This window comes from Drosophila melanogaster, chromosome 3R, assembly GCF_000001215.4.
Source record: "Drosophila melanogaster chromosome 3R".
Classification (NCBI taxonomy): Eukaryota; Metazoa; Arthropoda; class Insecta; order Diptera; family Drosophilidae; genus Drosophila; species Drosophila melanogaster.
In genome coordinates this window covers 5441402-5465069 of record NT_033777.3, presented here as the reverse complement: position 1 = coordinate 5465069, position 23668 = coordinate 5441402, and the positions used below count along the sequence as shown (strand labels likewise).

The following is a 23668-nucleotide window of genomic DNA, read 5'->3' as shown; positions in this document are numbered from 1 at the left end:
AAGGTAGAGCATATTTAAATTAAAGTAATGTTTGAATTTCATTTGGTATGTGTCAGAATTATAGCCGAATAGAATTTATTTTTAAAACACGTCGAATAATAGAAGTATTCAATAAGAGATGAGATGGAAATAATACTTCATCTACTTTAATAATTATTGTTAAGTTGTCCCTATTTGTGTCAAAACATGGGCGTCAAACATTGTTTTAAATTAGTTACTGGAAAAGTTTAAAATAGTAAAACCTTAGTGAAACTGTTCCCACCGTGTGTATTTTTTTGGTACTTTTAGGTAATGACGAAATAAACTGTATTGTGGTGTCATCTGTTATTTTAAGGCTGTCAAAACGCGGTCACACTTGCAATCGCGCGTTTTGCGGCCCAATCGGAACAAAAACATAAACTGACCAGTTTTAGTGGATTTAAATAGTGGAGTTGCGATTGATTGCTGCAGGAGCCATCGAGAGTGATGCGGAGATGTGCGCCGACCTTGCCGGGAGCCACTGCCGCCGCTGTTCCACCAACCGACCCCCCGAAGTGAGGTCAACACGTCACCGTTCGAACCAATTAGAGACTTGCATTTCTGCACCGTTCCCCGCGTCCGATCGCCAACGACCAGGATTACGTTATATGCGCGTACGATGCAGGACGACCTGGATGGCATCGTGAGGCATCGTCGCCGGAGCCTGAGCTTCCTGCAGATCGTCACGCTCACTATGGCCGGCCTGGTGGCTTTCGATCCCGCCCAGGTGCTAGCTGGGCACCCAACTACTGATTCGGAGCTCCAGACTGCCGGATCTCCCCGTCCCCCCGGGCTCGAACACTGCGTAGATCAGGAGGAGCGTCGCGTTGCAAGAAGGTACGTACCCTAACCAAAGTATCGGGAGGAATGCACTGGTATCGAATGGATTGTAGCAGAAGAAGAAGAGTGCGTTATGTGTGTGTTATGTTTATGTTCTCGAACATTCGCTAAAACGCGGTGCAAGTGGATAAACGAGCAGCCAGCACCTAGGCAAATATTGCGAAGAACACGTTAGTGATATTTGGTTGAACTACTCGAAAAGTGCCTATTTAATCAGCTAAAACGGGGAATTCGAAGAGAACTGTGGTACGACGGGGGGCCAGTGAAAATACGTAGCTCAAAATTCTCGGCTGATCCGACAAGTTGGTAACATTTGCGACGGCCCTTAGCTTTAAGTACCTTGTCCCGTCTAACACGAGAAATTCGGAGAGCTTCTGTTCAACTTGAAGTCTGGGAGCGATCTGATAATATGAACCCACATGTTTGCACCTTGGCCAACTATGAAAACCCGTAATCAGTGGACGCGCTTATCAAGCATGCGGTGAGTCATTTGCAAGATCTTAACTGAATTTTTGTTTGAGGCAGACGTCTAGATATGTTGTTTGGCAAGCATGCCAATCCGAACTGGTTTCCCCGATTGTTTTGCTTTCCTTTGCGTTTGTGCAAGGTTTTCACTGAATTTCACAATTCTCCCCCCGTTTGCTTTATCCCCCCTTTTTGCGGGCGCCATTTTCGGCTCCTTGGTGGGCGCGACAGAGATGGCGATAGGGGAAATGGAGAGGGGCCAACTGACACTTGTTGTTCCTCGAGTTCTTGTCTTCTTGGCGCAAAAACAGCTGAGTTTACTTCCCATTTACCTTTTCTACGCTGTCAGCTGGGTCTGCCAGTGTGCCCCTTTTCCTGCTTTCCTTTATTCTTGCCCCATGCACCGTGTACCTGGTGACGGAATCGGTTGCAAGCACAAATCAACTTTTTGTATAATTGCAAATTTAACTCTAGTATTTAATCTTTCGAGTTGAAATATTTTAAACAGTTAACCAAAGGCTTACTCACTTACAGAAAATTCAATTTTTACATTAATTGCACGAATAGAAAATATTACATAAAAATCAAATCATTACTTGAATCTATGTATGCTGTGTTTTTTGTTTTTTCTTCAAAATCTTGTGTTTGTTTATTTCAAGCTCGCCCATGGTAATTGGATATTACCTACATAAAGGGTATACGGTATTCTTATATTTAACAAGAACGGCTTTTAAAAACATATTGGCCTCGCCCACTCTAAATTCCACAAGCTACAAAATCCTTGTTACGCTGACACGGTATCATTTAGCGAAAATAACAATTTGGCAAATTCCGCCATTATGGACTATTAGCTAATATGGAGTAGTCGATATTTATTTATTAAATATGGAAATAAAAACATTAAAACTTGGTATTGCATTATTTATTCTATCCACAGACTCCTATACATTTCCACGCTTGATGGTCGACTGAGCGCTCTGGACATCGCCAAGTCCGGCAAACTGCGCTGGAGTGTGCCCACCGGACCGGGGCCACTAATCTCGTCCAGCATCCATCGATTGGAGCTGACCAACAATGGGCAGTTCGTACGCATGATTCCCTCTTTGAGCGGCGGCATCTACAAGTTCGACGGGGACTCCATCGATCCCATTCCAATCACGGCGGAGCACCTACTCAGCTCGAGCGCCAAATTCAGCGATGATCTGGTTATATCCGGAGGCAAGGAGACACGCTCATACGGTGTTTCCGTTCGCACTGGCCAGCTGCTGTATGAATGTTCTCTAAACGGATGTGTAAACTCTACGGAGGAAGGGCTTGCAATCGACGACACCATTAGGGAGCCCGATGAGGAGGATCAGCTGGAGGACGGAGAACAGTTAAGGGACGAGGCCGGCTACATAGTGCGCCATGATCCTCTCCTTGACGACGTTATTATCGTCCGCCGCCAGACACAAACGGTTCGGGCCGTGGAATCCCGGACCGGAGTGGAGCGTTGGAACTTTAGCGTAGGTCAGCATGAGTTGGATCTGGTGAGACCTTCCGAGTGCCAGCTACAGCCGCGCGATGAGCTGGAGCTGGCTGTTTTGGATGTGGATATAAAGGTGGTAGTGCCCGAGGGAATTATCTGCGCCTTCAGCAAAAGTGAGCCACAGACTATGCTGTGGAAGTACAAGGTAAGTGGTGATGGCTTTAATATTAAAGGCAAATTTACTTAGTACTTTTCGTGTGCTTTTCAGTTTGATCACCCAATTGTGAGTGCCTGGAATACAAATGCCGACGACGAATTGCAGCCTATTGATTTGTTTAGCTCGGCCCAGTGGCTTTGGGACCAGGACGAAAATGACACGGAGCTGCCCAATGCGCCACAAAGCCCGCCATCCATCTACTTGGGCATGTACGATAAACAGTTGTATATTCAGGAGTCAATACGTCTACGCCAGGAGATTATGGACCAGACCAAGGTCTATCAGCAGCTTACAGGCGACACCAGCCTGATGCCCAGGATTCCCTGGAAGCCGATATCCGCCAGTAGCAAATCGCTGGTAATCTTCCGGAAAGACCAGGAGGACCCTGAAATGATTGCTGAGGGAGCTGTGGCACAAGGAGGGGAACTGGTGCCCTATGATGATGAAAACTTCGCTGTGGCAGCGCAGTCCGTATTGAATGCATCGGAGTTTGTCAATGGCAATGGTTTTTACTTCTACACCACTGGCGATCTGAACGGCCCGCAAGAGTGCAGTACGCAGAATAATCCAACTGACCTTCCAGCAATCACAGCTCCAACATCGCCTACCAATGCCACATCTGAGGGAACGGAAGCTACTGGAAACCATAGCGTCAACGACGATTTGGGCTTTAGTTTGGATGACATTGATGCGCCTGTAAAGGTTGTGATATTGTCGTTGTGGTTCTGGTGGAAGGAAATCGTGGTCATAGCATTTACGTCGGCTGTGATTCTAAATATTTTCATGGGCCAACGAAACCAGCGCGTGGAGCGAGAGTATCTGGTCATTGAACGTCATGTGCCTGTTCAAACGGCCATCGAGGCCACCGAAGCATCCACACAGGCTTTACTAGGTCCAGTGGTGCCGATGCAGCGACCTGGAAATCGTTTTAGCTTCCCACCTGGACAAGCAAATCAGCGCACCATTTCGGAGTCTACAACTCATTCAGGCGAGCATTACACTTCCCGCTTTCAGTCCGACTTCGAGTTGATGCAGTGCCTTGGTCGCGGTGGTTTCGGAGTGGTCTTCGAAGCTAAGAACAAGCTGGATGAGAACCGATACGCCATTAAGCGCATAACGCTACCCAATAAGGAATCTTCAAGACAGCGAGTCCTTCGCGAGGCTCGAACTTTGGCTAGTTGTGAGCACCACAACATCGTGCGATACTTCCATGTAAGTTCTTCTATCTATTTAAAAGTTAAAATTAAGTTTTTAAGTATTATCTGATGATAAAACTCTTTATTGTAAAATTTCCAGTCCTGGACCGAGACACCGCCGACTGGTTGGCAGGAAGAAGAGGATCGCAAGCTGCTTGCCCACGAGCTGTCCACCTCTATCCAGATAGAGACGCCGGACGATAGTACAATGCCTTCGTTGACGGAGCAGTTGAAGGAGAAACGCCAACAGCAGCTCTTGTCCTGGGTTTCGGATGCAGCCAATAGCACCGCTTGTAGTCACGACTTTCATCTACCAGGCGAGTCATCACTCAAGAACATACGCGAGGAGTACGACTACGATGAGGAAGAGGACTCGCTCATTGAATTCCGCAGCGAGTCGCAGTCAGCCGCTTTACGGGCAGAGGAGGAGGATGATACCGACGACGACTATGAAGAGGATGAAGAGCAGCAGGGAGACCATGAGAAACGACATCGCAGCTCCGTGTCCATTGACATCCATTCGGCCTCGTTTGACCTTAAGAACATAAACTACTCACAGCACCAACTGGTCTCCAATTCGTTTCAAATCGAATCTGTGCGCCCCAAGAGCAGTGGAAGTGATGATGCGAATGACGATAATAAAGCTAGAAGGAAGCCCCTTACCTTGGCACTGGCCCAGAATCACAATAACAACCAAAACGGGAGCCAACCTACGCCCTCCAGTGCCACGATTCTGAACGGAACGGTGGCCAAGCCCAGCAAGGTGTACCTCTACATCCAGATGCAGCTATGCCGCAAGGAGAGTCTGCGCGACTGGTTAAGGGACAACCGGTCGGAAACAAGGGCTGCCCACATTGGTGACATTTTTCACCAGATCGTTGATGCCGTTGACTATGTACATTTGAAGGGTCTGATTCATCGGGACCTGAAACCAAGCAACATATTCTTCTCGCAGGATGGACAGATAAAGATTGGAGACTTCGGGCTCGTCACCGACATGGCCGATATCCCCAACCTGGTGGCCAAGTGTGGGGACCAGAGTGGCCTGCCCTCCTGTGCCCGCCACACCCAGCAGGTGGGCACCCACTTATACATGTCGCCGGAGCAGCTTTTGGGCCAGCACTACGACTACAAGGTGGACATCTATTCACTGGGACTGATCTTCTTCGAGCTGCACGTGTACTTCAGCACTGAAATGGAGCGGATCAAGACACTGCGCAGTCTTCGGGACGGCCAGTATCCCAAGGATTTCGCTGTCAATTACCCGCAGCAGTACGACTTGCTCCAGCAAATGCTATCCGCCCAGCCAGAGCAACGCCCGCAGACCAAGCAGTTGAAAAGCCAGCTGCGCAACATTCTGCAGCTACCTCATCTCCTCTCGGAAGGACAAAGCGAGCAGGCGGAGCTGGCGGAGCGGGCCAGGCGCCTGAGTCGCAGCCGCACCTTCAGCAGCTCCAGTGAGCCGCATCAGTGATAGATCAGACAATTTGGGCCATGAGCTTGGACACCCATTCTGTCAGCGCCAAACTCAGTCACTTATAGCATTTCGCTTGTGAGTCATCAGTATCGCCATCGCTTATTCCTTACCTGGCTATGCCTTATTCGCTGACCTCGACCCGTAAAGGTCGCAGATTCATTACCGGGCAACCCTAGATTCAATAAGTTTTGTATTACGTTTACCTTTACTCTTGCGCGTCGCAAATTACCAACAAAATGTCCTTTTGTTTTTAAGACTTAACCTTAGGAATTATACATACACATAAAGATGTACTCCTAAACAGTCGTTAGCCTAAGTTACCTAAGTTACCTACGATGCTAAATTGTTTGTCTTAGTTTGTTTCTACCCATGTAGCCGCCCAACCAATGCGAGAGTTTGTTTTTAGTCGTAGGCGATAAGATTAAAATAAAAATGTCAAAAATAGAAATGGAAATGTTTTCTAATTGCCCATAGAGATAATGGTTGTGACTAATCGCTTGGCATACCTTAAAGCAGTCGCCGCATGCGGCAACATTGTGTGTAGTAATGAAATTGGTTGAGGCGCTGAAAAGTCTTACATAAATGATATACGCAATAGGCCACTAAGTAATTGTGTACGTACTTCTGATTGAGGGAAGTCGCAGAGGTGATGAAACTCATGGTTAACAAAATTCTTGTCATTTTTTTGTTAGCTGTTGTTGAATAAACATTTTTTTACATTGAGCTATTTATAAAAAATTTAAGGATTAATATTAGAGCCAAAATAGTTTACTGTTAAGGAAAATAGGCAACTTAATAAAAATCAAGGAAAAATTCCATTCCCATGACGGCTAATACTTTGTTTTGGTGCTTCTACAAACCAGGTATTAATCTTTTCATCTGTCCTCTACCCAAGTAAATAAGTTTGCAGCGATTTAATTTTTATATATCACTTTTTTTTATTATCAGCGCCGGAGCGCATTTTCCAAAAACGTTCTCTACTTTGCTAACGGTTGTCGTCGAACATACACCATCGTCGTGCGTTCTACACTAAGTACAGTTTGCCAGCTTCCGTTTCCGGCTGCATTTTATACTCGATTGCTTAACATTTTGTTCGGTGCGTTGCTCTTGCTATTCTGTCCAATTAACAATTTGTTTCTACTTGCATTGCGTCATGCATTTTATTATAAAAAAAATAGCAGAGATCATGAGCGGCTTACGCACTTGGTAATACTTATCTAAACCTAGCGGCTTACTTAAAATTAGTTACGTTTTAATGGCATGAACAAACAACAAGCGGCTGAAGCATTTGATTCGTAGGTAATATTTTACTTTATTTTATTGGCTACACTACCTTTTCCTGTTTTTTTTTTCAAACTGTCGCAGGCATCGCGTTGCTTAAATGTAAATAATTCAACAATTGCCCTTGCTCAACAATTTCGGCTAACTTCCTCAACCGTTTTGCGTTAGCATTTTATTTCTCAAAAATTAACAGCCATTTTGACGAATCCGTAAAGTTGAAAACCAAGGTAAAACCTCAACCAAAGTCGTACAATTATCGTTACATTTAAATATGTGTATATATAGGTATGTTATATAAGTATGTCTATTTCGGGCTTTCAGTAATGCAAGTTTTGAAGGGTTTACTGTTTGGAAAGATGCATGTCATAAACACATTTCTCAAGTTGGGATCAGTTCGGTAATGGGTGCAGGTTAAAAATTCCCGGTTTGTAAGCTGCTAATATCATTAGTGCTTAGACGGTCTATCCTTCATGGAAGAGGGGGTAAGGTTTTCTTTTCATTTCTTTTCGTTTTTCAATATTTCAAAATATTCTGTATAATTCTAAAGTTAATCGCAGCGAAACTAAAAAGCTACAGCAACGTTTTTGAAATTCTTTCTTAATTTAAGAAAGGAAACATCTTTCACCTTAAAGCGAAATTAAAAATCTGAAAAAGGGCTTTTTTCAAATAACTCTCTGTAAGAGTGGCAAACAACTGCCTGACAGGCCCCTTTTTGTATATATTCTCCATCAAAAAACTTTCAAACCTTACCCCCACCCATCTTAAAGCCGCGAAATCTATATTAATAATAATATGTATAACAATAATGGGCTAGTACCCTCGTATTATTATCGATTTGCATTGGTTAACCTTAAAATAATGCCGTCGAATTGTTTCAAGATACTTGCTGGCTCAGCTACTCCTAGAATCCTAGCCGAGCACTCAACTGGGAGTGGAACCATTGTGGCAGTGCGCCCAGTTATGTATCTATCTTGAATATCAGTTAGAGCTTATTTATATGTATTGCTGTAAAAGTCGGTTCCCGTAGCTTTTTGCCAAGTTCTTTCATTGAAATCCCTATGTACAAAGTCAGCCTTGATTGCTTTTCTTTTGAGTAGTTTAAGTTGTCTTCTTGAGGTAAAGAAAGAGATCAGAATGGTATGTACGTGTTTCGTAGATCTGCTCAGAACCTAATTAACTTGACGATCGCCAGTACGGATATATAGAACCACACCTACCTAATAGATAGGCGATTTCGATACTACTGTACGCAGATGTGGCCTTCGACCTTTCTTCAATCTGGGCTCTGACAATTTCGAGTTTGCGATGGTAACACAATGCTCGTTTTTTGTGCGCTTCGATCAAGTTGTTATCTTACTTTACACTAAGGTGTTCTATGCATCATTTGCTTCTGGGTTCTTAAGGCTTCTGGATCACGGCTCCTCGATGGCGAAACATGGGTAAAGTCAATGATTGATCTGTGGTTTAGGTTATATTGCAATAACTTGATGCCAGATTCGGGTGGTTATTCATTTCAAGCAAATTGCGGAGCGAATATTTATGGATATTATGGAGCTGGCCTGTTGAGGATTTTCATGGCATGATTGTAACTGTTTGATTTTACCGCCTTCGACCGCTCTCCAAACACTTACGACTATTTATTAAATTGCTCTTACTCGTACTGTGTCCTATAGCTAAGTATTTCTGGTATTCCAGTTCCGGATACGGATACGGATACTTGACTTGACTTGACTTGACTTCACTTGACATTGGCCGACGTTCTGGGTCGGAGTGCCTTAAGAACTAATTCTTGAAATGATCACAACGTTAATGTATACATATATGTTTAAGTATATGTGTGTATAGCTTAGTTCTTTACTTTAGTTCCTAACCGACTTTAGTTTGTTTGATAACAAGGTTATTCGTTCGTACATAAAACGTATTGTAAATTATGGTGGGATTAATTGCCTATTTACGATCCACGACACAAATAATAGCCACAACGATAATGATGATGGTCGCAAAGGGAACTTTCGCCGGCCATTGTGGCTGCACTTTGCGGATATCTCTGCATATTCATGGCCATTGCACTTCCTGCCAGCGAAATATGAATTGAATTGCAAATGCGGACGCACAAAAGCCGTCGTCAGGATCGGGATCTGGGTGCTGGCCAAACGTGTCCTGTGTGCGGCGGGGCCATGGCCATTGCCATTGCCACTGCCATTTAAATAAGCAGAGCAAAAGCGTCCATGGAAACAGCCGGGAACACAAAATGTTGTAATAATGGCAAACAAAGGAGAAGATGTGCGGAGTGTGGCCACTAAAATATATGGTAAAATATGCATCAGAGGGCAAGCGTTGGCAAGGGGCAACAATGTCGTCTTTGTGCTTCCTCCCTGGAGATTGCGTATACGCCACCGTGTCCCAGCTGCAGCCACCGTCTTGCGATGAATTCACTCGGATGTAATGCGCCAGATCAGCGCGTTTGCTTATAAAACTTATGCAACTCTTGCTACAGTATTGTACAGCGTCCTTTATTCCTAGTTGATTGTGAGTACTCAGTGCCAACCAGGCCACCGACCCCGGCCACGCCTCCACCTCCGCCGGCGCCGCCTCCTCCTACAGCGCTGGTGCAGCCCATCAGCTCGCGGAAAACGTCTCCGATTTTGTAGTTATATCTGCGGAAGACCCCAAAGAAGAGAAGCCCCGGTTAGGCCACATATCGATATCGGTTGGCAGCGTGGCCTTTGATTACTCACTGCGCCGAGCACTCGACGTAGCCGCAGCGCCAATGTTTGCGCACCAGCGTGGAAATGTCCTTGAGCTCCTGCCATTCGGCCAGTTCAGGATAAGTGTGATGGCAAGGATGTGCGGTAATGGAAAGGATTCGGTATTGAGTAAAAGTCTGCTGAAAACCAATAGCTGCCAACTTTGGTCTTTACATGATTACTAATTGTATACCCTGGACAGTATCAAACGATTCGAGATCGCTGAATACAGTTAAATTTATCTCTATTCACGATAGATATTTTAAAGAATAAAAATATTTTATAATTGACATTACTAATATTTAGTGACTCTCACTACTTAGTTATGTTCTTTAAAGGTGCATCAAAAATACTTTCTGATTACATGACGTAAATCTTCCTATTTCTCCACGGATTTGGATTTGAGTGATTTGATGGCTGAGGAGTAAATAGACTCACCTGCGAGTTGGCCTGCGCCTCAGTCACATTGTCAAATTTATTGCCGACCACAATTATGCTAAAATCACGATGACTGAAACTGTCCAAGATCTGATCTCTCATCGAGCGGCAGTACTGGAATGGAATGGAAGCAAATGGGAATCGTCAGGGGTATCGTTGGAGTTACATGGCGGTGTGGGTCTCACTTGAAAGGTCTCCAAGTTGCCCATGTCGTAGACCAAGACATAGGCGTGCACCGTTCGCAGCCCCAGCGGATGTCCGTTGTTCCACTCGGCGAAGTTGTCAGCCGGAAATCGCTTCTGGCGGATTCCCATTGCCATTGCGATTGCGATGGCCGTGCCAATTGGGCGGGTGTTTGTTTTTTATCAGCATATTTCCGCAAACAAACGGGCAAGCAAACAAACAAGCAAATAAACAAACAGGCACATGTGTCCACATGGTTGAGTTGTTTCCGTTTCGCATTATTTTGGCACGCGTATGAAAAGCAAATATGAAATTGGGAAAAGAGTTTATGGCATTTAACGAGGGCTCACAACTGGCATAAATATGACATGAATATGGATGGAAATGGGTGGGATGCCTTATTCCTTATTGCGAAATGCCAATCTGCACACTACAAGGTACTATTTGCCATGGGTCATCATCGCTTTTGGTTGGTTTATTGGTTTGGATTGGAGCGACCACTATTATGTTACAATACTCTTAAGAAATTTTACCCTTTAGATAACCTTAACTTAGATACCTTAAAATTAATTCTTTATAGGACTTATGTAAGTTAGTCAAAGAGTAGCAGCAATTTCAGTCTCAAAACTGCTGCGCAAGAACCAAATTTGCCGAAAGTTCAGCCATTAATTCATCCACTTTAGTTGGACTCGCAGAGAATTTGTATGGGGCAAAGTGCACTGAAAAGTGCACCGAGCACATACTTTTCCGCCGCTTTATCTTATTTATTTAGGACTTGGTTGACCACTCTTGTGGCTTCAGCAATCTTTACTGCCCACAGCAGTCGCATTTCAGCTGGAGAAACCGCTGCATTTTAATTGGATTCACTGGCTCGTTCGTCCTTCTCCAAACTGCGTTCCCTTTGCACAATTGTTGAAAGCCGCTGAATATCAAAGGACAAAGCTCAAAGACACAAATCCTGAGCAGTTACACTTCAGATTAATGGACAGTTGCCAGTAAATAATTTTTGTGCAATTAGTGCATTTAAATGTGTTGATTACTAGTTGACAACTAAAGAATTACATTTTATACTATACTATATACACAGAGCTTAAGAGTTATTCTTATTGTCTAAGGTAATTGGTCACCATGTAAGACTTTGATTCTTATCTATTATTATATGTTAGCTTTTTTTTTATTTTTTATATGCTTATAGTAAACAGCAAGGTAATTTATTTTGTTGAAACAATATATTTACACAGATGGTTCTAAACGCAAATCAACAGACATTTTTCCACCGCAGGCAGGTGGCCACATTTTCCACTCCAAGCACTAATGACCAGGATTTGGGGTGGAAAGACGTTATAATTAAAAATACGTTGCAGCGCTTTAGAAGCAAACAAAAGTCAACGGCCGCCTAGATGAAAACAGGAGTCGAGACATTTTGGAGGAACAACAATCTAGTGGAAAATCCAGCGCTGACTGCCTAGCTGTTTTCCATCTCTGCAGGAAACAGGGGTATAAAGTCGGAATAAATGTTATTTCTCAATCTTCAAATTTTGCATTTACCAAAGGAAATACGTAAGAGAAAATCCTTTGATTTGTAAATTTTCAGTGCACAGCAGTGGGCACCACCAGTGCCAACCGTTGGATTTCATAACCCGATTTCCGACCCCTTGCACGGACGGACAGCTTGGGGGTCCGCATTCTTTGGCGCCTTTGCGTCTGCTCCTTTGGCTTGTCAGCTCTCCAGCTCTCTAGCTCCCCAGCTCATCGGTTCATCCCCTTCGCAACCTTCTGGGCACGGGTGTGGTGTCACTCCGGCTGGCAGACAGACAGCCAGACAGACGCCACTCCTGTCGGGCAGTAACTTAGCTAGATTTACGTTTTTGATTAAATTTCCTTTAATTTGCGCTTCCTTCGCTCCTCCGATGGTCCATTGTGATTATTGTTGCTTTGTTAATTAACGGGCTGCTTCGGGAGCTGGCTTGAAATGCGAGCAGCTCCTTAGCCAGGATTCTCGACGTCTGCTGCTGGCCCAGTTGTAATTGCTGTAACTGCTGTAATTGGCGCATTGTTGGCCTCTTGGATTCGATCAACGATAGATAGATGGATTGATGGGTCACATTAGGGACTTCGAGGACATCGAGCTAATAAGCTCCAGCTCCCGTCTGGCTGGCGACCTGTTTGCCTCCTTGCTCTTATCAGTCAGAATATCTGGGTCAGCAGGTTCTATTGATTACTTTTAGTTACTTCTTTTGGGGTTCAATAACGGACTAGCTAGGTAATGAGTTTGATCACTGAATGGGCTAGATTTTTCTATACACGCGCACTTGAATACAAATTATCATTTTAGTAGATTTTCCATATATTTATTAGCGTAAGTTTATTAATTACAATAGGGCTTGCGCGGTCTGCACTTAATGAGACGAATAGTAAGTACGTGGCGATGACCGACGCTTCTAATCTTCCAAAATCGACTAACTTAAGTATAGCAAGAGTTCTTATCTCTAAAGCTTAACAAGTTACAGTTTCTTATAGGTAAAGCTCGATCTATAGATGGGAAAAGCACTTGAGGCTTACGACTATATTTCGGGTGTTTTGTGATCGTGTTAACTCCTCCCCTTCTAAGACGAAGGCTGTCCACAGACTTTTTACAATTGGCAAATCTATTTGAAAGCGGATCTTACGGGTAACATTGGTTGTGCACTAAGTTCCCATACTGCCAACCTGGTACTGCGTTAAACCATCGAAGGGAAGGCAGCTCTGCGTGTCTGGATGATCCGAGAAGTTCGTAAATGCTGCTGATTCTCCATGTCATGGGTTCGCAACAAGGTTCTGGAGATGATCGTAGCGAACTTGGAAAAAATCTTTATTGTAACCGTCGACTTGTTGACGACGATGATGCTGATGTTGGTTGAACTAGTTGACCATCAAAACGTATGTGTTGAACGCACTCTGGTTGGCGTCTGATGGCAGATATTATTCAGTTCGTCGTTTCAGTACCCAGGCGCAGAAATAGTTGCCGCATCTTTACGTCTTTAGCAGATACTACGTTGATAGATCTTAATTCCCTCTTCTACTCTTCTCATCTACTTAAGAGGTAGTTACAGTTTTAATACTAAAGTTTTGACAATAATTAAGTATAACAATTATAATTTTATAATAAAGTTCATTCAGATATTTTTGATATTAAAGTATGTAGTAAAACGCTTATTGATTGCAAGTATTGATTTTCCTATTTAGTTGAACAGAATCAGGAAAGGGTATTGATAACATTAGTGTTTTATTTTTTTTTTTAATCGGGAATTTGAAATCTAATTAGAGTGAGTGCGCTATACTGTTATTATGCCGTTTTGGTAATGCATTTATTTTCTATGGTAGTTTCAGGAAATATTTGTGGTTGCGTGGACTTTAAGTTTTCAAATCATTCGGGTCTAGCATTTCATCACATACCTTTAAAATTTTCTAAAGAGGATGAAGCGGAAATAATACAAAATGTTTAAAGATTAAATAAGAAGGATTTGACAAATATTTAATTGAAAAATGTTTGCAAACTCTTTTACTAGTGTTCAGATTTCACGTTTGTATTTTGCTAACTTGGCGATGGTCACAAAAGGAAAAGAAATACTAAACCTAGCGTAGATTATCTTTATGAACGACCCTCCCTTTTATGAGGACCGTTGTCCCGAGGTCTGCTTCGATTAGTTCTTCCCTATACCGTGGGGTTAGTTTATTTCCCAAGCGATTGTTTTGTTTTACCATGACGGTTTCTCCCACCTCAAAGGTTCTGTCTCGTCTTGTTACATTTTCTCTTCTTAGCTGTTTTTCCTGAGCTTCGTTAACCATTTCTACTATCTCGTTAGCCAATTCGGGAGGAGTTGAATGAATAATGTCGATCGGTCTTCTATTGGTGACTGAGTGCACCGTCTTATTGTATTCTATTGTTGCCTGAAGAATAAGGTTGACTGTATCATTCATTCCACTGTCAAGTTTCAGGCATCGAGCTATTTCTAAAAGCGTGCTGTGAAACCTTTCAACCTGTCCGTTTGAGGTACTATGAAGTGGAGGTGCGTTCGCTATGTCAACATTAAAACGATTTTTCAAAAGTGACTTGATTGACTCGGAATTTATGGACGGTTCATTGTCACAAAATATTGTCTTTGAATGGGGAAAAAAGTTCATTAGTTGCATAATTGCAGGTTCTAAATCAGTTATCGTTCGAGAGCCGATTGGTTGCACAATAGCGAATTTGGAAAATTTGTCAATACATGTCAAAAAGTAATTCCTGTCCGTAGAAAATATATCAATATGCAATGTCTCGCCTACATGTGACGGAATAGGTGTTCTCCCGAGGATTTGCTTTTGCGGATGGCGGTCGTATTTGGCTTTTTGACAAACCAAGCAGTTAGAAACAAAGGTAGCGGCTATTTGTGACATTTTAGGGAAAAAGTAGTATTGAAGAATTTGTTTTACATTCTCCTGTGCTGCCCTATGCGCTCTGTTGTGCTCCAAAGACACTATTTCCCGTTGCTCAGTTTGATTAAAAATGTCGCTGACCATTTTCATAGTGTGTCGGAAGGTTGTTGCTGGAAAGTCATTTACAAGACTGTTTTGAATGAAAGCTAGTACAGGTAATTCGCAGTGTATCGCATTCACTACATCCGGCTTAACCACATCACGAATTCTTCCGATTAAGGTCTCTTTGTCTAGAAACTGTATTAGATGCCTTGTCTTGCTTCCGAAAATAACAAAAGTTCGAGTTGAGTCTGCGGTGCCCTCATCTATCACAATTTGGTTTCTAAAACAGTTAACCGGCTTGTCGATAGTTTCGATTGTAAAAGTCAATGAAATTTCGCTATGTATTGTTGCAATGTCTGACTGGGGTTCGTCCTCTAGGACATGAATAGCCTGCCTGGATAGTGCATCGGCAACATAGTTCTCCTTGCCAGGTTTATAGAAAATTTTAGCATTATGTTCGTCTATAAACGCCTTCCATCTCTTGATTTTTGCATTTGGATTCCTATCTGACACGGCGTATGTTAACGGCTGGTGATCTGTAAAAATGTTTAAGTTTTTGACACCATATAGATAGTTCCTAAGAGACTTTAAAGCCCAAACGATGGCCAAAAGTTCTCGTTCATTTGTTGCGAAATTAAGTTCTCTATCCTGTAAAGTTCTCGAAATCATTGTAACAGGCTTGCCATCCTGTGATAAGACTGCCCCCAGGCCAAAAGCCGAAGCGTCTGTTGTTAAGTCAAAGGCTTTTCTATAATCGGGATACAATAACATTACATTTTCGGAGACAAGAACATTTTTAAGCTTCTCAAAAGCAGAACATTGTCTTTCATCGAAAGAAATTGGTATCTTTTTAGACTGGCTTGCGGAAACCTTTCCGTTTTCACCCTTCAGAATGTCAGTGAGTGGTCTAGCAATAGAGGCGAAGTCCTTAATAAAGCAGCGGTAATAACTTGCTAGCCCTAAAAACGATCGAACACTAAACAGATTAGTAGGTTGATTATATTTCTGAATAGCCTCTACTTTGCTAGGACTGGTTGTGATACCTCCACTTGACACCATGAATCCGAGATACTCGACGCTTTCCTTGAAGAAAAACGATTTCTCTTTAGAAACCCTCATGTTTGCCCCAGACAGTCTGTCTAGTACCCAAGCAACGTCGTTTACGTGGTCCTCAATTCCGTTTGAAAATATTATTACGTCATCAACGTAAACGTAACATGACTTTCCTATACGGTCCCTAAGAACATCATCAATAGCACGTTGAAAAATACTTGGGGCATTTTTCAAGCCAAACGGCAAACGGCAAAACTCGTATTTTCCATTTCCTACTGAAAAGGCAGTTTTCTCTCTATCCTTTTCTGCGAGCAGAATTTGGTGAAACCCCGATTTAAGGTCAAGGGTTGTAAAGAATCTGGCTTTTCCCAAATTTGACAAGATGGATACTACGTTTGGTATAGGGTACTTGTCGTCGATTGTTTTTAAATTTAGTTTTCTAAAATCTATAACCAACCTTTTCTTAGTATTTCCCTCTTCATCTGTACCTTTTTTATCGACTACCCAAACCGGATTGTTGTAAGGTGACGACGAGGGCCTGATAATTCCGTCCTTTAACAAAGCATGTGTCTCCTTATTCACAAAATCCGATACGCCCATGGGGTACGGATAGAGTTTTGAGTAAATGGGTTGGTCGTCCTCAGTACGTATTGTGGCAACAATGTTGGTATTATACGGCAGTGCTTCTTCCGGTTCCGCAAAGACGGCCAATCGGTTTCGAAGCATTGTATGGAATTTATTAGATATCTGATTTGGAACCACAATATTCTCTATGTTGGTGAAATTTACGCTGTCACATCTCAAAAACTGAATAGATTCCACTTCATTGTTGATATTCAACGTTTTGTTCTTAAAATCTAACGTTGCATTTCCCTGTTTCAAAAGGTCAAGTCCTATTATTGCGTCAAAACTAGAGAGACTTGGAAGAATAAAGAATTGAACAGATGTGTTAAATAGCTTAATAAAGCATTTCTGTTTGACGGTGTTGCAACCATGAAGCGATTTTACCGTGAATTTATTTTGTACCGGCATTATGTTTTTTAATTCAGGGAGGGGCTGTATGTAATTTTTCGAAGCCCCGGTGTCAATCAAAAGTTTTATGGTTCTCCCTGCTATCTCTCTTTCTATGTACGGTAGCAGGGATTTGTGGCTAAAAAATGAACATGATCGTAATTCACTAGTTCGTCCTCATAATCATCAACCTCCGCTTCTGCCTCCTTTTGATAACCGTCTGTATCTTCCTCACATTGACCTTTCTCATGAGGTAAGTAGTTGATCCTCTGCTGTTTTGGCCCTGTAAACCTTGCACTGCCACTCGTTGGTCTTTTTGATGCTTGCGCATACCCAAAATGTCCCTGAGCCTGACTTGTGTTTTGCTGTTGGGGTTGCGATGCGAATTGATTTTGTGTTCGAAATGAATTTTGTTGTTGGGATGGCCAAGAATATTGTTGTTGAGATGGCCAAGAATTTTGCTGTTGGGATGGCCAAATATTTCCCTGAGTCGGAAATGGAGTTTGTCCAAAATTTCCAGTTCTTCTAGATCGCATGGATACATCAGGATTTGTTAACTGGACTGGATCTTGTCTTTCCTGGTTATCATAAGTATGCACCTGACGCTTGCTAAAATATGGGTTTTTAGTTTGCATGGGCATGATTGAGTTTCTATCCTTATCGCTGTGCCTTTGTTCGATTTTCTGACCCCTTTTTAGAATAAATAAGGGCGAATTGGTAACGCTCATGGTTCGACTCGACCTCTTGCGCTAAAGCGAGAGCAGTTGGTAAATCTTTTGGACCTTTTGCAAAAAGAATGTCGCTCAACGATTTCTTAGCTCCGGTTACAAATACACGTAACGCGTCCGTCCTGTACTTTTCATTCAGTGACATCGCCAAGGCACTATCAAATGTCATTATTGTCTTGTTGGTAAGTAGGGTCAGTTTTTTCTCGACTTCATCGTAGAATTCAGTAAGAGTCATGTCTCCCTGTCGCAAAGTTGATAGCTCTTGTTCGATTAGATAGATCGGCCTTTTGTCAGAATATGTGAAATCAAGACGGCTGATCATTGCTTTGAAATGTAACGGAGTATTAAAAGAAGCCAATACTGTATTCGCTGGACCTTTTATTTTATTTCGCATAATACCAAGAGCTTGGTAAAATGTTGAACTTCCCTCGTAATCTTTGAAAACTTTAAAAGCGACATGAGCCGCTTTTCTCCACGACACATATGTTTCACTTTTGCCATCAAAATCTGGCAGAGATTTAATTATATCTAGAGGCTCGCTACAGACAACACCTGGTCTAATTTCAGCATCTACATAAGTTTCCACCTCTGGGGTGTTCACTGTTAATTTCCCGATTCGCTCATTCATCTCCTGCAATTGCTTTTCAAATGATTGTTTTTGGACTGCGAGCGCACCGGCAACAGCACTCTCTACGATCGCTTTTAACTGAGCTTCAAATTCCATTTCGCTAGTTGTCTTTGTTTTTGACCACCAATTATCTGATGACTTATTATTTTTTTCTGCACTGTTTTGCCTACTTGCCTGGTGCGCTGACCATTTATTTAAGCTTGACACTAGGTTGTCTAAAAGGTTATCACTGTCACTCATGTATTTTTATTATCAATACTCTTTGCATAGGTTATAATATAATAATAATAATAATATTTTTAATTCGTTCAATAAGCGTTATACTTACAATATAATAATAGTGATTAACAAACAATTTTAAGGTAGATGGTCTTAGTAATTAATATTATATTTTATGTAATCACGAAATTTTTATTTCTTAGGTTAGAGTTAATTAGCCAAAGCCGCTGGTTTTGTCTCCGGATCCTCCTTTTGTTATTTATTTATAATTATTCAGTTATCGTAGGTTTTTATATCCGTTTGGGCGCCAATTATCATTTTAGTAGATTTTCCATATATTTATTAGCGTAAGTTTATTAATTACAATAGGGCTTGCGCGGTCTGCACTTAATGAGACGAATAGTAAGTACGTGGCGATGACCGACGCTTCTAATCTTCCAAAATCGACTAACTTAAGTATAGCAAGAGTTCTTATCTCTAAAGCTTAACAAGTTACAGTTTCTTATAGGTAAAGCTCGATCTATAGATGGGAAAAGCACTTGAGGCTTACGACTATATTTCGGGTGTTTTGTGATCGTGTTAACTTACACTCGCATAAAAATATCTAGAATTCATATAATCTATGGTTTTTGCATGTAATATAGATAGTTGAAAAAACGAAATTGCGGCTCAAGATAAATAGCTTTGCTAATAAACATTAATTGGTAATATCTTATCTTTAATCCTTATATCCTGCATATCTGAATTTAAGAAAATCTCTTTAATAAATCTTAAAGTGATGCTCGAAAGTGATGTTTTGATTCTAGTCACTAGAATCGAGAGTTTCACGAGGCAGGTTAAAGTCGAGCTGTAACAACGTCGTTAGTAGCGCCATCGATGTTTTCGAGGGTATCAAACATCAAAATTGTAAAAACCATATATATAAACCATGATTTCCTAATAGGCTCATAAACAGTCAGCGTGCCACGGACTATATATTAACTATAATATCGTGCTCTATAATTTGTCAAGTGTGATTTACTTTCTGGGAGGTTTACCCCCCCACCACTAATTCCCATACGCCTGTTAGCCCTCTTCCCCAGATTGTCATATGAAGTGTGGCTCTGAGCAGCGATGGGAACAATGACCAACCAAATGGCCTCCACTTCACACAGCCACAGAGAGCCAGAAACAGAAGCAGGAAAAAAAACACCTGTTCTCCCCGTGGCACTGGTGAATATGAGCGAAAATCCGTTGGAAAATAAATGCTGTTTGTACAAGTGGAAACCATTAAGGTGGACTTTGAGTTATGACTGCCAGGCAGTGCACTTGACGATGAAAAATTCCGCACAATAAACAGGCGACAGCGAAGTGAAGGCTCCCAGCCTGCTCCCAATCCTGGCCAGAAAAACCCCTGTTGGCCCGCTTTTAGACAACAGTCAGCCATTTGGTCAGCACAATGGATGAACAACAAAGAGTGTAACAAAAAGGGGGGCAAAAAGCTCTGCTCGAAAACAAATTCACGCCAAAATGGACATGAATAAGTTGAAAAGCATCGAGGGGCGGCATGGGCGGGATGGTCGGTGAACTGTCGAAAAGGGGGCGGTATGGTTCGCTCAGCACGTAGTTAATACGAGTATGACAATGGATGCGGTTGGCTGGCTGCCCGACGCTCGCTTGTCAACTCTTTTGCTCCGCTTGCCATTTCGATTCCTCCTCCTCATCCTCATCCGCCTCCCCGTGCTCATCCACGAATCTGGCGGAACTGGAGGGAATGGGTATCCATGGCGTTGCCACAGCATCCTCCCCGGGCCATATCCTTCGGCGACTTTGTCAGCCGAGCACACACTTGGCCCAGTTCTCGATTTGCTAGATCAACGACTGGCCCAAATGTATTCAACCGCGGAACAAAGCAAAGTGATGGCTTAACCGATATACAATACATAGGTACATATACAGAATAACAAGCAATATTAACTGGATCGATATCATATGTAGAGTTCAATTCCACTAGGATTTAGATACATTTAAGTACATGTAATTAAAGATTACATTGATTTCCAACACAGATTTCTGCACAATCAAAGAATCATACTTAAATAATAGCCAGCTTAAGTTTTGATTTCTATTTAGTGCACTATTTCAATGAGCTGCTCTTCAAAGACACTATACTCTTTAGCAATCCCAAAGAAATCCTCTTTTTACTCGGCATCTCGTGCTTTGCATATTTTAGAAGGCCCGAGGAAGGAAGCCAAACAGCAACTGGCCTTGTTAGGAGTGTGTTCCATAAATATTTTATGATAGTTAAACGTGGCAGACCGATGAACAAAAACTGGTGGTACGAGGACGTCCTGGTAGTGATATGTAAGACAGTGTGATATCATTTTGCCCATTTTCGTTGTCCGTTTGCTATTTGTGGCGTGGCAAAACTACACCCTAATTGTCTTAGTCCTCATGGAACCGACCAAAAAGAAAGTCACAAGTATAAACTGGAAGACGGGGCAACCCAACCTTGGGGATATTTTAAATGGCCAACTGCAATTGTTAGATAAACGGACGAAAATATTTACATAGTGCCAGCCTTTATGGCCACCCATAATTTGGTAATATTATTGTTCAGGGCTAATTTGGCCACAAAGTAGTTAACAATTGATAATATGCAGATATCGTCGTAACGATGCACCTGAATACCCTCTGTTGGCTATTATTATAAATTATTCAGCCTATCACTTTAATGTGAAAATACAGGGGGACTTTGATATGGTCAACGGCGCCTCTTGGTTTTGCAATATTTTTGCAAAAAAGAGCGTGAAAGGTTGAAAGCCTGTTGAGTCATAGAAAACCATCTAGTTGCGCCAGCAACTAAATTTAAAAAGTTTGAAGATGACCTGGTTGCTTGGCCGAAAATCTGCAACCACTCTGGAAAATAAAGTCCGTTTATACAAAGCTATACTAAAGCCCGTGTGGACTTATGGCATACAGCTCTGGGGTACTGCCGGCACCTCAAATATTGAGATTATACAACGCTACCAATCAAAAATATTAAGACAAATTGTTAATGCACCATTTTATATTTCAAATGCAAGTCTCCATAAAGACTTAGGAATCCCTTATGTTAAAGAAGAAATAGCAAAACATAGTAAAAAATATATAGACAGAGTAAGAACACATGAAAATAACTTAGCCGTAAGTTTGGTAAATAATAATAACAACGTCAGAGGACTTAAAAAATTTCACGTGCTAGATCTCCCTGACAGGTATTAAGTTTTAAAACATGTTATGCATAGAGCATGTAGAAGGGATTAATGGATCACTACTGCCTCTTTTAATTTAAGATTAATTATAAAATTTACTTATTGTCATACTTTTTTTAAGACAGATTGTAAATAAAAAAGAGAAAGAAAAAAATATAATAAATAAAAAGATAAACACTGCATGCTGGATTGAGAGCTTTAGATTAACGTTCTAACAGATAATTTAAAGTATTAGAGTATCCTTTAAACTGCTTCATTTTAACATCGATACTAAATAAATAAAATGTAAAAAATGAAATCGCATATTCAGACTTAAAAGTTGTTTAGGTTGTTTAGCATATCCTTCATGCCTGAAATAATATGGAAAATCCGGAGCATAGACCAACTTAAACCCACAAGATGATTCATTTCCTGTTGTGGTTGCTTCATTTTGCTTTATTTTATAGTCCAAATATCTTGTTCCCTTTAGTTTTTGAAAATGATTAAGCGCCGAATGGTACGATTTTCGTTGAGCCCACTTTGATAGAGCCACTTATGATAGAGCCCACTTATCCAGCATAGGCGGAATATCATTCTTATAGTAAACTTCTATATTATCCTCCAAACTTGTTAGAACTTATTTTTCCTTTCCGATACGCCTCTTTTAATTTCTCACAAAAAGTATAAAAACTCCTCTAACTAAAATGTGGTTGTAAACTGTTTTGATTGTAACGAAGGTGCTGAAGGTGCGAGCTCGAGTCTAGACTACGCTGACAGCAGGCTGAGTCAGAAGAAAACATCCTCGCAGAAGGACTAAAATTATCCTCGAGTTAATATTTCCAGAAGGCGAGGAAAGGCGCAGGATTGCAGCTGGTGTGGGCTGTGGGGCAATTTAGATTATTTAGCAATTTATTATGGCCTTGGGAAGCATTTTCTAATCAGCAGCATGAAATTTACCGGAAAATTACATAAAAATATAGTTTGTACATATTTTTAGAAAACGCCTCACCACAGTCACCCTGTGACAGTGGAGAAACTTTTAACTGAATTATGGAATGTTGGAAATTGCGGCAAGGGCTGTGGCTGGGAGGATGGATTTATGGCAGATCCGGGGCAGCCAGGTGGCAGGTGCTAACTCACCTGGGGAGGAACGTCCAGTACCATCAGCTCACGTATGCAGGTGTCGCAGACCAGACAGTTTTTGTAGATCTTGCGATGAGTTGTCGTCTGATGAGTCCTGGGAAAGTCATGGTAGAAAAATTGCTGAAAGCAAGCACGAAAGAGCGGAGTCAGTAAGGTGATATTAATATTAAATTATATAAATACTGAACATGAAATATTAAAATAATGTTTCCATTGCCAAATCTTTTGATTCCATAAAAGCACTCTGCCCCAATGGAAAGCAAAATAATATTTTCTTGCTTTTATGCTTTCTTTGCCGAGCCAACATTTTAAATATGCGCTCCGCGCTTTTGCATGAGGGAGCTTTGTTGAGCTTAGAGAAGTGTAATTAAACAAGGCTTTGGATCGGGCCAGGTTAAGATATTACTTAAATACACATGGAAATAATTACATTTTATTTATTTGTGAGCTGTAGACAATCGTTGTAAACTTATTAAAGGCTACAGAAAGATTATACTTTTTATTTTAGTTTATATACATATTCACACAAATTGAATTTACACAAATTCACGGAATGCCCAACTATCGCTTTAATTTGTGTATATATTTAGAGATACTTAATGCTGACTGTAGCCAGCTTTTCTGAGCCTCAGTAAGGAGCCATAACTCTAATCCAAAGCCCATAACGCACACGCGCGACTATTTTGGATTTCGCTTGGCGCCGTTGTGGTAACGACCCTCTTGACCCGGGGCCTTTTCTTTTACAAACAAAGTAAGGGATACTGGGCCTTTACTTTGGGATTCGAAATAAAGCCAAGGCCATCGGACACATAAGAAACAGTTTGTAAAAAGACGTTTGATAATG

General features: G+C 41.7%; 2 protein-coding genes across 7 annotated transcripts in view, besides 2 other annotated features; one reads left to right on the top strand and one right to left on the bottom strand.

The window, feature by feature from the left end:
- The first annotated feature begins 316 nt into the window (after positions 1 to 316).
- On the top strand, positions 317 to 6507 carry PEK (pancreatic eIF-2alpha kinase). 3 transcript variants are annotated; one of them, NM_141281.3, is made up of 4 exons: positions 317 to 855; positions 2261 to 2996; positions 3060 to 4220; positions 4305 to 6507. In NM_141281.3, exons 1-4 carry the CDS (start codon positions 638 to 640, stop codon positions 5676 to 5678), a joined length of 3489 nt encoding a protein of 1162 aa, NP_649538.1. In that variant the 5' UTR covers positions 317 to 637; the 3' UTR covers positions 5679 to 6507. The 3 variants fall into 3 exon arrangements, with proteins under 3 accessions (NP_649538.1, NP_001262282.1, NP_001262283.1); NM_001275353.1 differs by lacking the exon at positions 317 to 855 and adding an exon at positions 1175 to 1339; NM_001275354.1 differs by lacking the exon at positions 317 to 855 and adding an exon at positions 1950 to 2018.
- A 168-nt stretch (positions 6508 to 6675) lies between these two features.
- Positions 6676 to 23668, bottom strand: part of CG14669 (uncharacterized protein) — a 43868-nt gene continuing 26875 nt past the window's right edge. For 2 of the 4 annotated variants that reach the window (NM_141280.3, NM_001316556.1), the window contains exons 4-8: positions 22822 to 22944; positions 10333 to 10446; positions 10148 to 10261; positions 9701 to 9768; positions 7470 to 9619 (exon numbers count right to left, since the gene is read on the bottom strand). In NM_141280.3, the coding sequence (NP_649537.5) occupies positions 9454 to 9619; positions 9701 to 9768; positions 10148 to 10261; positions 10333 to 10446; positions 22822 to 22944 (585 nt within the window). In that variant the 3' untranslated portion in view covers positions 7470 to 9453. Of the gene's footprint in view, positions 9620 to 9700; positions 9769 to 10147; positions 10262 to 10332; positions 10447 to 22118; positions 22562 to 22821; positions 22945 to 23668 lie in introns of those variants that run through there. The other 2 variants (NM_001275352.2, NM_001300244.1) reach the window with 2 other exon arrangements.
- Positions 12652 to 19054: a mobile genetic element.
- Positions 21301 to 21841: a mobile genetic element.